Source organism: Gossypium hirsutum, chromosome D13, assembly GCF_007990345.1.
Source record: "Gossypium hirsutum isolate 1008001.06 chromosome D13, Gossypium_hirsutum_v2.1, whole genome shotgun sequence".
In the NCBI taxonomy this organism is placed as follows: domain Eukaryota; kingdom Viridiplantae; phylum Streptophyta; class Magnoliopsida; order Malvales; family Malvaceae; genus Gossypium; species Gossypium hirsutum.
This window is the reverse complement of record NC_053449.1, coordinates 50,082,588-50,096,597: the sequence shown is the minus strand read 5'-3', so window position 1 is coordinate 50,096,597 and position 14,010 is coordinate 50,082,588. Positions and strand designations below refer to the sequence as shown.

Sequence of the window (14,010 nt, the reverse complement as noted above, 5' to 3'; positions counted from 1 at the left end):
TTGTGGCCTACTTGCCAGATTAGAATGCGATAAATCAACAAAATCAGAAATGTTTGTGGCTTAGCCACCAGAGTTGGCAAATTATTAAACTGCCCACACTTCCTTCTTTATTCAGTCCTAATCCAGATGCAGATGTAGATTTAACAGATACCAGATACAAGTACATAATAATACAATTTTAGATCGTGTTCATGTAACGCTATCACACTTATTTATTAGATCATAGAACAAATGTATATATTTATATCAGAATAATAGGTTATTCAATAATAGATTGTAAGATAGCGTTTCAATATATGAATTAGACTATACGGACCCTATGATAGGCCTACGTTCGATTCGAAAGACGATTATGGTCCTAGGGAAAAAATTAGATTTTTGGCCCACACGCCTGCGTAGATTTACACAGCTTGAGTGGCTGGCTCGTAGCCCACACGGGCCTAGCACACACCCGTGTAACCCTCTTAATGTCATACACGGCTGGCACATGGTCGTGCAACTCAAAACAGTGAGTTGTACAATCTAGCACACGGCCAAACGCAAGCTCGTGTAACTCAAAGCTTGAATTATTTCTCACATGGCCTGGACACACGCTCGTGTCTCTAGCCCGTGTGTTCGTAAATCCAAAATAGTAAGTTACATGACCTATACATATGCTCGTGTGACCCTAATTGGTAAACAGTGTGTTACACGACCTGACACACAGCCGTGTGGTGTCGACAATCATGTTTTTTGGCATTCAAAAATCATAAAAAATTGGGTTTTCGTTACACACATGGTATAGTTTCGATGTAAGAACACCGCAAAAGAATCTCGAGACCTAAAACGACCAGCCAATAATGAATTAATCAACCTAATCAAAAAATTCGCACGATTTAGCACTTAACTCACTATGTCAAAAGCTTCGACACAAAACCTCCAAACCAATCTAACATTTACCGACGAGTCAATGATAATTGCTCAAATTAGTGTGTTGGAGATCATTACCTTCGATATCTACACCTAAAAAAAATCAAACGAATGTTTAACAGAGAGTTCAAGTAAATCAAATAGAAACCAACTTCGAAAGAAATAGACAAAAGCAAACATTTAACATAAATTCTATAATAAAACTCACACAATTAACCTTTCAGTCGACAATAATGAAATGTGCACTTCCCCAAACATACAGCAGCAAAAATTTAACGGCAAACTTCAACGATTGAGAAAACAGAAAAGAAAAGAAAAGAAGGGAAAATGAAAGAAAGAAAAGAAAAAAAAGAGAGAAAGAAATAACGTAAAAGAGAAAAAAAAGTTCAGGAAACCATTTAATTTTTTAAAACAAAACTAATTCTGCAGAGTAGCAAAAACATATCCCCGTTTCACTTACGCAAAGACTCGAGCACAAGATCAGAAAGTATACAAAAACTTAACCATCGAACCAACAGGCTTAATCTTGACACAAATTAACATAGAAATAAACTTAAGTCAAATGTTCAATGATAAGGGTCAAGTTAAACAAAATTTCCGAAAGTGAAGTTTGAACCCCTAACCTCCAACACACAAACAAAGCACTTAGCCACAGATACAGAGATTTAATTATATTAGAATTGAACAAACAACACTTAAATTTTTGAGGCGTTACACTGATTGTATACTGGCAGATGATTAAGGCATATACCGGGGATGGGGTAATTTATTTTTAAAAAATAAATTAAATTAATGTCATGTAATTAGTTTATTTATTAAATTACGTTATAATTAGTATTTTAATCATGTGTTTAATTGTGCAATTCGTGTAGATGTCGTATATCGTACCAGACGTTGCTTCCGTCATTCCTCCGTCGACTACAACCCATGCTGTAACACCCCCTACCTGTATCCGTTGTCGGAATTGGGCACGAGGCATTACCGGAGTTTACTGAACATTTTTTATAATTCTGAGTCATTTATTATTCATATTCTGAAAATAATCATAACGTCCCTCAATTGGGCCCTCGAAGCTCAAAACATTCATTAGGAACCTACTGGGATTAAATTGGAATCATAGGGAATTTTTTGCAGAATTCTAAATATATATATTTTAAATTTTTTTATTTCCGAATTAGGTGCAGGATTCATACGGGCGCATCACATAACAAATCTTTTCATAAGAAATCACATAACTGAAACATTTCCACTCTTTCATAAGCTCAATTATATTTTCATCTAAGCACTTACCATTCCAATGCACCTTATAATTAAACATATTACCATTCAACAGTAATTTGGCACTTGCCTAAACTTCAAGCAACAACATTGGTTAGCGTACTTTAATATTGACAAACTTATTTTCTCGGCATGTCTCACTTAAATTTGTTACTTGTCTTAATACACATAATTTTCCTTGTATCAACGTATCAAAGATAGTCTCATATTTACATGTCATGATACATATCATTTTCTTGTTCTTTCTTCTCATATTTACATGTCATGATACATATCATTTTCTTGTTCTTTCTTCTTAAATATAAATCATTCAATTCATTATGACAATATTTCATGTTCCATAATTTTCTATAAGTTCAGTGTATATTTATTCTAGTAGCAGTTCATAATCTTGAATATGCATAATTATCAGGCAAGTTTCACATATATGTATTTTCCATGTCATATTTCAGTATATCAAATAATTATCATTTCTATGTATTTCAAGTTTAATTTCATGATTTTAAGTACTTATCATTTTCTATTTTTATCCCGTTGAATTTCTCGAAATTTCGATGGATTTTCAGCTGTACACTTTAGTGTACAAATTCGGGTTCGTCAATTCATATTCATGTGCGCACATTTTCCAATTCAGAGAGCACACTCCCGTGAACCTCATTTCTTACAGCGGGATTACCAGTCCAGGCTAAATCCCCTACAACGACAATTACTCTAATGAGCTTGGATCTGAATTACCAGTCCAGGCTAAATTCAGACCCTAATTCGGATTACCCGTCCGGGCTAAATCCATTTTCCACATATTCTTCGTGAGGGCTATATCAAGATCACCCGTCCGGGCTAGATCTTTTTCACACATATTCTTCGGGAGGGCTATATCAAGATAGGATCACCCATCCGGGCTAGATCCTTTTTACCGTCAATTGCTTTTCAGAGATTCATCGAATTTTCCTTTTATTCAACCGAGATTTCTTCCCCTTTTATCAAATATATCAATGTTTCATCAATTTTCAAAGAATGAACGCTAAAATCATATTCACATCAGTAACATACATTTCAAGCATTGAAGAATATAATTCAAGCTATACGAACTTACCTTGTTACTTGTTCGTTTTTACAATTTCACTAATCCGATGTCTTTTATTTTCCACGTTCAAGTCTCGTATTTGAGTCATTCAGATATTTATAAATAAATTTGATCATCATTTTCATCCATTTCATATTCTAATACATTCAATTAATGGTCTAGGCAAGATTACCATTTTTCCCCTAAGCTTTTAATTAATGACGATTTTTAATCCTTAGGCTCAGAAAAATAAATTCTTGTAATTTAAATAAATAAACAATCCATTTCATGCAATTTGGTCATTTTTGACATTTTTACAAAATTACCCATAAAGTTTTACTTTATTCAATTTAGTCCCTGAGCCTAAAACGTGCAAAGTATCCATGCTAGCTGAATATTCATATATATATATTCCTCCTCCTCCTCCTCTCCATTCAAAATCCTTAATTTAGATAACATACTTATAAGTAACATTATCTATGATTTCACTATTTACTTGTAAATTTATTCAAAATTGTCCATTTGAGTCATAGTCACTAAATTATTTTTATCTTGAGCTACAGAACTCCAAATAAGGATCCTCAAATTTTCCCTAAAACTAGACTCACATATCTTCTTACCATAAAATTTTAAGAATTTTTGGTTTATCCAATAAACCTCTGTTCTGCTATTTGACAGTTCCGACACTTCTTCACTAAAACTTAATTATCTCCTCGTACGGGATTTGAATGATGTTACCATTTGTTTCTATTAAAAATAAACTCATTCAGGATTTTAAATATATAAATTTAAGCCCCTAATTGTTTTTATTCAATTTTTGATGATTTTCCAAAGTCAGAACAGGGGAACCCGAAATCATTCTGACCTTGTCTCACAAAATTTATTATATCTCATGATTTACAATTCCATTACTTACGTCGTTCCTTCTATGAGAAACTAGACTCAATAAGCTTTAATTCCATATTTTGTTCATTCTCTAATTAAATTTTAATTCTACGATTTTTGGCAAATTTTTAAAGTCAGATTACTGCTGCTGTCTCAAAACTATTTTAATGTAAAATGTTGATAACTAAATTTATAACACTTTCCTTTCCTTTCCTTTCCTTTCTCTTCAATATTTTATATCACTTTCTCTTATTTCCCTTTACTAACATAACAAGAATATAGAACCTTATATAAGGAAAGTCTACATTAACATTAATTTCCTACTTTTTCAATAATATCAAACTCAAAAATATATTGAAATCTTAATGTTCTTACATTGTGCTATTGACTTCAATCTTTAACTTGATTTTCTGTCTCCTCCAGCTTCTATTTCTTGAATCTAACTTGATATTCTAGCTCCCATTGTCTCCTTAATATTTTTCTCTCTTGGAAGCTATGGAAATTCTTTTGAAATTCTGTCCTTGAGTCATCACTTAATTTGGTAAAATTATAATTTAGTCCCTCAAAATTCTTCACCTTTTCAATTTGGTCCTAATTCATCCAATTTCCTTAGTTTCTAGATTATTCCACCCTTAAAATATTTATACTATTGATCCTTCAACTTTTTCATATTTACACTTTAACCCCTCAAATTTTGGGTATTTACTCTTGGGCAACAAAGTATTTCTCACTTTTGTGATTTAATCCTTTCTTGAATTAATATGTCATAATATACTTCCCAATGTTGACATAACTCAAAATTACCCTTTTTATCACTTTAGTTCCTTATTTTACTATATCAAGAATACCTACTCTCTTACCGTAATAATTTTCGAGATCACATATCAATTTAGACCTTTTAAATAAATTGAGTGCTCAAACATCGAAATTTTCGAACGAAATTTTCACGAAATCATTCCGTGAAATTGTAGACCATAAAAATAAAATTTTCCTCGTCAGATTTGTGGTCCCGAAACCACTGTTTCGACTAGACCCAAAAATTGGGCTGTTACACATGCACTCGTGTGGTGTGTTGATACACTTGTGATCAATTTTCAAATGGTGGTGTGGCCAAGGATCGGGTGCTTCGTCAATTTAGGTGCCATCAACATATTCCAAACATTCCTATACAATTGGGTAAAGATGTTCACGGAATTGAGAAGGGGAATCATGCAAATAATTGGACATTAGAGCATTAACCATATATTATGTTGTGGAATGTTTGGTTGGAGAGAAGGCATCATCTGTAATCATATTTTCCTAATTTCACTCCCTTGAGGGACTACCAGCAATGGTACATGCGGAATAGGTTATCCTACTTATATGGTAACCAATTGATGGTAGTACCTTCACATATGGAACGACGAGGTCCCCTACAAAGTCGACTTCATCAACCGTCTCCTCCTTCACCACCCGAGCCTGAGCTCGAGCCTAAGCCAAAGTCGACACCTTCATTGTCATACACACACTCGACCGATAGTTCCTATCATCCGAAGATCGAGGGTTACAATTTTGTCTTGGAGTATTCGGGTTATGCAATACACCCAGAGATGGGCTGTTGCAGTTCTTATCAGCAATCGAGCTCACCAATGATGTTAGACATATTTATCCCATTATCACTCTAGTAATACACCCTTCCGATTAAACACTTGTGACACATAATTTTTTGAGTTTGCTTAGTACACCCTAGGGATTGCCTATGAGTGATAAGAATGTCGGTTCAAAAAAGATGGACATTAACCATAGAGAACACCCACAACGCAAAAGAAGGCCACCACAACGATACACCCCACAGACAACCCCGTCAAACCATAAATTTTGATAGTTAATTCAAATAATTCGAATTATTGTAATGTTCAATTTATTAAAAGTTTGTAATTTTATTTCAAGCTAAAGTTTGTCTCATGTTAATGAAATATTTTATACAAGTTCATGCAAATATATCTACCAATCAAGTTTATTCAAATATGTTACAAGTTTAAGAAAATATACGTGACAATCAAGTTCATGTGAGTATATGTAAATAATTGAATTTAGTACAATAATGGAAATTCAATGCAAAATAGAAGACATAATTCACATTCTAGTCAATCGAGACGACTATCCCGAGTGGTAGTTTTGATGCGGGCATTTGTTTCGATTATGACTTATTGATCTGCACGCGCCACAATGTTTAGTGTCGACCCCCTTCCTTATGTTCATTACATTTCTTATCCGAGTGATATGCGGGCAACCTTTGGGCTTCCTATGGAGATTACAGTATTGGAGCAACTTGATATATTGACACATCCCGTATTGTTGGGAACTCATTTCCCCAAATACGTAATTTGCATTCTAGTGTGTATACCTCATTGATATATTGTTCGACATTGATGGAGGCATCAGCGCATGGTACAACAATGTGCCCACACGAGTAATGAAGTGTCTGGAATTTTTCACAGTCGCATCGCCTTTTTAGAAAATCAACTCCGTATGACCTAGATGAGATACCTGGTTGACAATCGACAATCTCTGTCACCCAAAAAGTTTCAAAATGTCAAGAATATAATTGAACGTTCATGGTCATTGTTGTTCGACTGTTGACTGCTATTACCTTCCTAACTACCTCGACATGCACAAACCCCGCTTTCAACTGATTTACTTGTCTGAACCTTATTCTCGGCATCAGTGTGGCCATCCGGTAGAAAGTAGTTGAGAATACAGATGCAATTGAGAGATAGTGTATGCCACAATACCATATAAAAGATCTTTGCCAGGTTCGTGATTATATAACCATATCGCGAAATATCATCGAAACTTTGAGCCCATTGCCAGGGCTTTATACTCCCAAACTACTCTTGTAATGTAGTATTCGTTTGACCTTACATATCAGCTTGGAGGTTAGCTAGTCTTCATTTGAACCAATGTGGCCAGGGATTTAAATAGCGATCCGTTACCGAAATAGCGGCCCTTATATGGTGGTAGCGGCACCGTCCGAAACCGTTACTACCGAAACCACTATTATATTTTACAATAAGTTGTGTGAACTTTTTTTAAAATTCACGACCGCGATACCCGCAATGACCGCAATAGCATCCGTTATGTTCGCAACCGCAATAAATGCAATGCGACCGAAAACGCATTTAAATTCTTGGATATGGCTCTAGTTTGTACCTTGGATCATTTCAACATCTTACGTGTCATTTCAAAAACTCTAAACATATGGGGAAAAAATGAGACAGATAATTACCCATCTTCAACACTTGTTTGCGTCAATCCGTATTTTTGAATTCCTTGTAGAAGTTAGTTGTAATGTGCCTGATGCAATAGACGGATCTCCACAGAACACCCGAATGCCTAATTGCGACAATTAGCTCTTTTGATCTATCGAAAATGATGTAAGCGTTGTCTTGAGTGACAACATACCTTTACAAGTTCTCCAAGAAAAATTCCTACGACTCATTGTTCTCTCCCTCAACAATGGCAAACACTATCGATAACAAGTTTCAGTTCCCATCTACCTGTATAAGTGGCTTACAGGGGGGAAAGGCTCCAATGCATAGATTGAATGTCCAAAAGATCTGGTGAAAAGTTCTTTTCCCTGGATGTAGTTGGTTGTCCCAGTCGTAATAAGACAATGTCTATAACTTAATGATAGTCCCTAGAACGTACTCTCGCATTGCGGCTATCCATCCTTAAAGTTTGTTGTATAACGCATTTCAATCTCCGTACAACTGATCCATGGTTATTTGTTTAGCCAACCATGCCTTCTAGTATAAAACTCGGTACTGGAATCATTCTTGCATTTCGACAATCAGCACCAACATAGGAATGGCGGGCATGTCTTTAACTGTTGCCATATGTAGTTGCAGATGGTTTTTGAATCAAGCTTGTGGTGGTCTTGCATCATACGTGCAGAAGTACATGTATGAGGCCCAACATATTTATGTATCTCCTACTACTAGAATCTCTAGATGAATGTAGCTTGTACCTGCCACTTGCACATTTCTGTCAACTTCTAATACTCACCAACATAGATCGTCGGTTTAGAGTCAGTCACTCTGTAGTCTACAGACACCTTTATACTATATTACTTGATGGCATTGATACACTCGTCTTTACTCGTGAATCTTTTACCCATGAACAACTCTTCTGATTCAGGATCTGCTAACATCAGGTGAGTAGGTATTATGTCCGGGTACTCGGGGAACTCGGAAGCATGCGTCGCATCTGGATCGACGATCGGCATATAGGCCCCGGGATCGTTGTGTATGATGATGCCACAACTTGGATTTCCGATCGAAGGGGCGTGATCATTTCCATCATCCGGTCCTTCATCGTCGATATCATATGGGACATCGTCTAAATCCGGGTCATTAAAATCTTCACATTTGTGATCAGAAAAACCATTATTATTGCATTCATCTTCACCAAGCGCATTGGTTTCAATAACGACTGGATATATCTGTAATCCACCATTGTGCTGATCTGAACATCCAACGTTTAGATTGATGTCAAAACCACACACAAACGACCTCCTATCGACAGATGCTTTGGGAACCTCTATATGCAGGTTTCAACTCCATATTGTTGATTTAACTGAGTTACATTTTCGACGAGCTCCACATCTGCTAACTCAGCAAATAACTAAATTGATTTAGTGTTCAACCTCCCTGGCGGGTAATACAATGCGACCATCTCGACATCATCATCGTCTAAAAGTTCTATCTAGGTAAATTTGATAGGATTTGATGAAACTGGAAATTTGTAGAATAGTATTGTCATCCTCCTTCCACAATGTTGGAAAATTCTTCACTAACCTTCTTTTTCATATCACCGACGGACACATTCCTATCAAATATCATTCCTAATTTTTGGCGAGTTTCAAAAATACAACCAACGATTGTTTCTAAAATAACACCATTGAATTGAATGGCTGCAAAAAAATTGATTCTCTATTTTTTTCCTAAAACTACAAAAATACAACCAAACATCTTAGTACTAATCTTAACACTAAATACACTTTTAACACAAATAAACTACTACAAAAATAAATAACTAATAATACTAATAAAAAATAACCTTAAAACTAACTAAATACACTAACATTTTTTTTCTAATTTTCGGTGGGGGGACCTTTAGCTCTTTTTGTTTGAATTTTTTTTCCTTTCAATATTTGTGAGGGGGGGGGGTTGGGGGACCAAACCAACCCCTTTTTATAATATTCATAATATTATTTTTTATTATATATATACATTTAAGCAGAAAGTAAAAGAAACTTATATATAAAATAATCAGGTATTAGAACTCGGACCTGTGATCGACGGGTCACATCAGTGACAGGCTGTTACGTTTATAATATTATTTTTTATTATATATATATTTTAAAAAGAAAGTAAAAAAGTTGATAAATAAAATAATTGGGTATTGGAACCTAGACCCGTGGCCGACAGGTCACATCGGTGGCAGGCTGTCAAGCCGGTGCCTTTTTTATTACTTCTAGCTTTAAAAAATTATTTTAAATGGCACCAATAAAAAATATTTTTTTTGTTTTACCAGTATAAAAAAACAATGTATTTTTACGTCTGAAATGTTGTGCCACCGATTGCTTAAGTGGCACCCAAAAAAAATTATTATTTTTAAAAGTGATGTCATAGATGACAGGGGAGAGGGGTGTCGCAGATTGCTCAAGCAACACCGGTTTTACATTATTGAGTTTGAATAGATTGGTAAATATTAGGGTCTTATACTATTTTAGTATATATTTTATTTTTTATATTATTTAGGTAATAAAACTCCATCTTTTAACTAGAAAAAAGAGTTTAGCAGTTAATGTTGAAAAGACAACACAATATTAAAATAATATGGCTATATATAATTATGATAGTAAAATCAATAATGTTTGAATGAAATCATGTGGACAAAGAATCAGTCAAGATATTGGTTTGGAGAATGGTAACAAATCTGATGAATTGTAACGAGTACAGATTGGTTGAATCAATAGTTAAATTAAAATTTTAATATTTTATTTTTAATAATTATTTTATTAGATCAATCAGACTAACAAATCGGTGATCTAATTTGTTCAACCACCGTTTTGATTCTAAAAATATTTCCTAAAATGATCTATTTATCAAAAATGGATGAATGGAAAATAACACATATTCCGAGAACACAAAAGGTAATCACATCACTAAATTGATTTTTAAAGGGTTGAGGTCTTCGGTTGCTTGTAAAGAATCCGTTTAATCTAGGTATAGTACAATTTTTTTGGGATATTGACATATTTTAACTAAAGACTTGAAGGTCAGTTTTGGAACATTTTTAAGCTTTGAATGCTGAAATAGATGGATTAAATCCTTTATGAAGGCGGTGCTGCTCAGATTTGGAAGTTCATATTGAGTGTTCAAATCCACTGATACCTTCACTGCCATTGATGCTAAACATTTTGCATTGAAATTTCCAATAAATTATATAAAATAAATAATTTTAACACAATTTTTACCAGTGACGAATTTAAGGTACTGAGGTCCTCCTAAAATATAAAATTATTTTAAAATTTTTAAATTAATAAAAATAAAATTACATTTTTAACTCTCTTAAAATTATAAAAAATCGATTTAATATTTTAAAAATTATAAAAAATTAAAAAAATAGTTATCGCTCCTCCCTTGATTTTCATCATTTTCATCAATGTATGAAAAATATGACCATTCAAATATTTTAAATATATTGAACCAATACCCAAAATTAAGACTTCAATCTAAATCTGAATAATATATAATATCACCGCTACTTTACTGCTTTGAAATATCAAAAAGTTGCTACAAAACCCTTGTGCAATGGTCTATGACTCTATATATACACCAGATTTCAGAACAAAAAAGGAAAACTCAATTTTTTGTGAATCAAAATTTCCTGATTTACACTTCTTCACCATCATCGTCAAGAACATGCTCTCTACACATGGGACAAGTTCCTTGCCTGCTTAGCCATTCATCTATGCACTTTAAGTGAAAGATGTGCCCACATCTGGGAAGATTTCTTGCCATTTCTCCATCCTTTAATCCCTATAGGAAAATATATATATACATGCAAAATATTCATTTGACTGCTACACAAATCGAAATGAATAGAAAAAGGATTGCAGATATCGAGATTTGGTTTACCTGTATGCAAATTGAACAATAAGATTCCTCCCTTGATTTGATCCTCTCAATAGAATGAAATTCCTGCATTGGAAGCTTTTGGATACAACTTCTAGATAAACCCTTTCCTCCATTTACATCATATATGTCTGAGATTTCTCTATATGTCGAGTCAAGTGAATTCATCTGCAAAATTTTTTCATCAACATAAGATGAACAGTGTAACCAAAACCGAAATATTACTTTGTTTGGCAACTCAGAGAGTTACTTACTTGCCATTGGTATGCTTTTAGCACTGCTGGACTTACCCATTCAATGAAAACCTTCCCATTTACTAAGCTAACCAATAAGGCCACCTATAAAACAGCAAATTAAATAAGGAAATTTATACTTTATTATTTTTTTATTTTTATATTACAACAAAGGGTTAATTAAAATAGAAACTTTTCCACTTGAATGTTTAACTATTAGTGAGGATGAAATTAATGCGAATGGTGACCTTAGACAATGACTCCCCATCAGCCAATGATTCCAGCAATTGAACGGCTGTGATCGCACCTGCAACAGCCCCAATTCCAGCTCCCCTGAAAAACCCAGTTTCTGTTGTTTGCCCTTTCATTGCTCCTACTACAGTTCCCACTACGGCTCCTCCTACAAGCAAATTTGAGTCCAAAGTTCAAACTGATATAGCAGCTATAAATAGGGAGGATCGGTCCTCCAAACTATACCCAAATCAGAGTAACATTTTATAGGAGTTTAGAAGAGGTAAATATTGCACAAACTTTAGGAGTTTAGAAGAGGTAAATATTGCACAAACTTTCTCATTTGTCAGAGACAAAACCAATACAATATATACAAGAAAATGGGATCTGCAGGAAAAGCCAAAATCGATGAAAAAACAAACCCAAGTAGCTAAAAAAGATAACCAAAAAGTGTAAGTACAAAACTTGAAGCAAAGAAAGCATATTACCTAAAGCAAAAATGCAGATGAAAGCAGCAAAGAGTGATCTTTTGAAGAGTTTAATTAAGAATCTAATCCTAAGATCTCTCATTAGAACAAAAACCCAGAAAGCAAGAGCTTCTCCACATCTAAATGCTAATCCAGGGAACCAGTCCTTTAACATCGGAAGAAAATATCTAAAAAAAGGGACAAAAGGAGTGAAGAGAGAGGGAGTGTGAAAGGTTGAATTGAATGTTGGAAGTGAAAGACGTGGGTTTTTAATGTTGGAAGTGAAAGACGTGGGTTTTTAACGAGTGAGGGTGGGGAAGTTTCTGGTGTAAATACAGAGCATTTATAGCCGGCGGCCCAAAGCTAAAGTAATACGGTAAATTACACATAAAAGTTCTATTTTTTTAAAATTTACTGAAATAGGTCCGGTATTTTATTATTTACTGAAATCGGCCATTTTTCCCGAAATTGCGACCACGTCAGTGCGATGTCAGGGGATGTGTCAGGAAACCGCGTCCACATCAGCGCGATGTCAGGGGATGTGTCAGGAAATCGCGTCCACATCAGCGCGATTACTTACGTGGCAACAAATCGCGTCCACGTAAGCGCGATTTGCTGACGTGGAAGTAATAATTCATGAACAGTTTATGTTTTTTAGCTTAGAAAATTTTGAAAGGCCATAACTTTTGGCTCGGTTGTCCGATTGAGACGATTTTTTTTTATTTCGAATAACTTTTCGAGATCTACGCGCTGACAAACAGCCGAAGGCGGTTTGCCGCAGTTTTCATCGAGAAAGATCCTTTTTTGCCTCTAAATTTTGATTTTTTCGGTTTAAAATTGAATTTTGAAACATTCAAATCATTATTTTCCTTATTTATTTGAAGTAAACACCGGATTTTTTTTTACAGAATTGTTGTATTATTTTTTCTGATTTGACACGTGTATGAAATATGTCCGATAAATCATTAGAACGTAAGTAATATAATTAAGATAATAACAGTATTTTTATAATATGTCAATTAATTAGTTTAGCTTAGTTGGTTAAGATGCTTGCTCTTTTCCCTTAGTATCTTGGTTCAAATTTTGTTGGTAATAATTTTGAATCTTTTTTGTACTTGTTGCATTTATTTTTTTAATCAATTAACTCTTCAATATTATATTAATATATATTATTAGTACAATAGTAATACATACATATGAATTTAAATGAAATGACATTTTTTTTCATAAGAAAAAGAAAATCAAGTACTAATACATGGGGTTATTTCCTTATTGGAGATTGCATTTTTGTTGTTAGTGTTTCAAACAACATGTCTAAACAATTCATTTCCTTTGTTAATCAATCCATTTTAAGTTTTTTTATATACTATTATAATTTTTGAAATTGCGTCATATCATCACTTAAATTTTTTTAAAAGATAATATAAAATTTAAAAATAAAGAAATTTTTTTGTAAAATCAAACGATGATATGGCACAATCTCATCACCATACTTTAACAGAATTCAAGTTTAGGGACTAAATTAAAAAAAAACCTGTCTAATTATAAAATTAATATAAACCCAAAAAAAATTAAAAACCAAAGTAGAAAAGTTGTGAGGTTTAAGACTAATAGTGAGTTTGAATGGGTGGTGCATTTACCCTCTATTAATATAAAAACGGTGATGATGATAAGAGTAAGTACTATAATGTGGGACAAAAAGTAAGCTAAACGCATCGTAACCCTAAATATTATTACCTCCTTTAATTAAAAACTTAATT

The 14,010-nt window shown here is 33.8% G+C and overlaps 1 protein-coding gene across 2 annotated transcripts; it reads right to left on the bottom strand.

Annotated features, from left to right (window-relative positions):
• Positions 1–10,927: 10,927 nt before the first annotated feature.
• LOC121225107 (NEP1-interacting protein 1) lies at positions 10,928–12,562 on the bottom strand. 2 transcript variants are annotated; one of them, XM_041109046.1, is made up of 5 exons: positions 12,272–12,562; positions 11,801–11,952; positions 11,574–11,657; positions 11,323–11,487; positions 10,928–11,223 (listed from the first exon to the last, which is right to left on the bottom strand). In XM_041109046.1, the coding sequence occupies exons 1-5, from the start codon at positions 12,423–12,425 to the stop codon at positions 11,077–11,079; spliced, it is 702 nt and encodes a 233-aa protein (XP_040964980.1). In that variant the 5' UTR covers positions 12,426–12,562; the 3' UTR covers positions 10,928–11,076. The 2 variants fall into 2 exon arrangements, with proteins under 2 accessions (XP_040964980.1, XP_040964981.1); XM_041109047.1 differs by having other exon boundaries at positions 11,610–11,657; positions 12,272–12,561.
• Between the last annotated feature and the right edge of the window lie 1,448 nt (positions 12,563–14,010).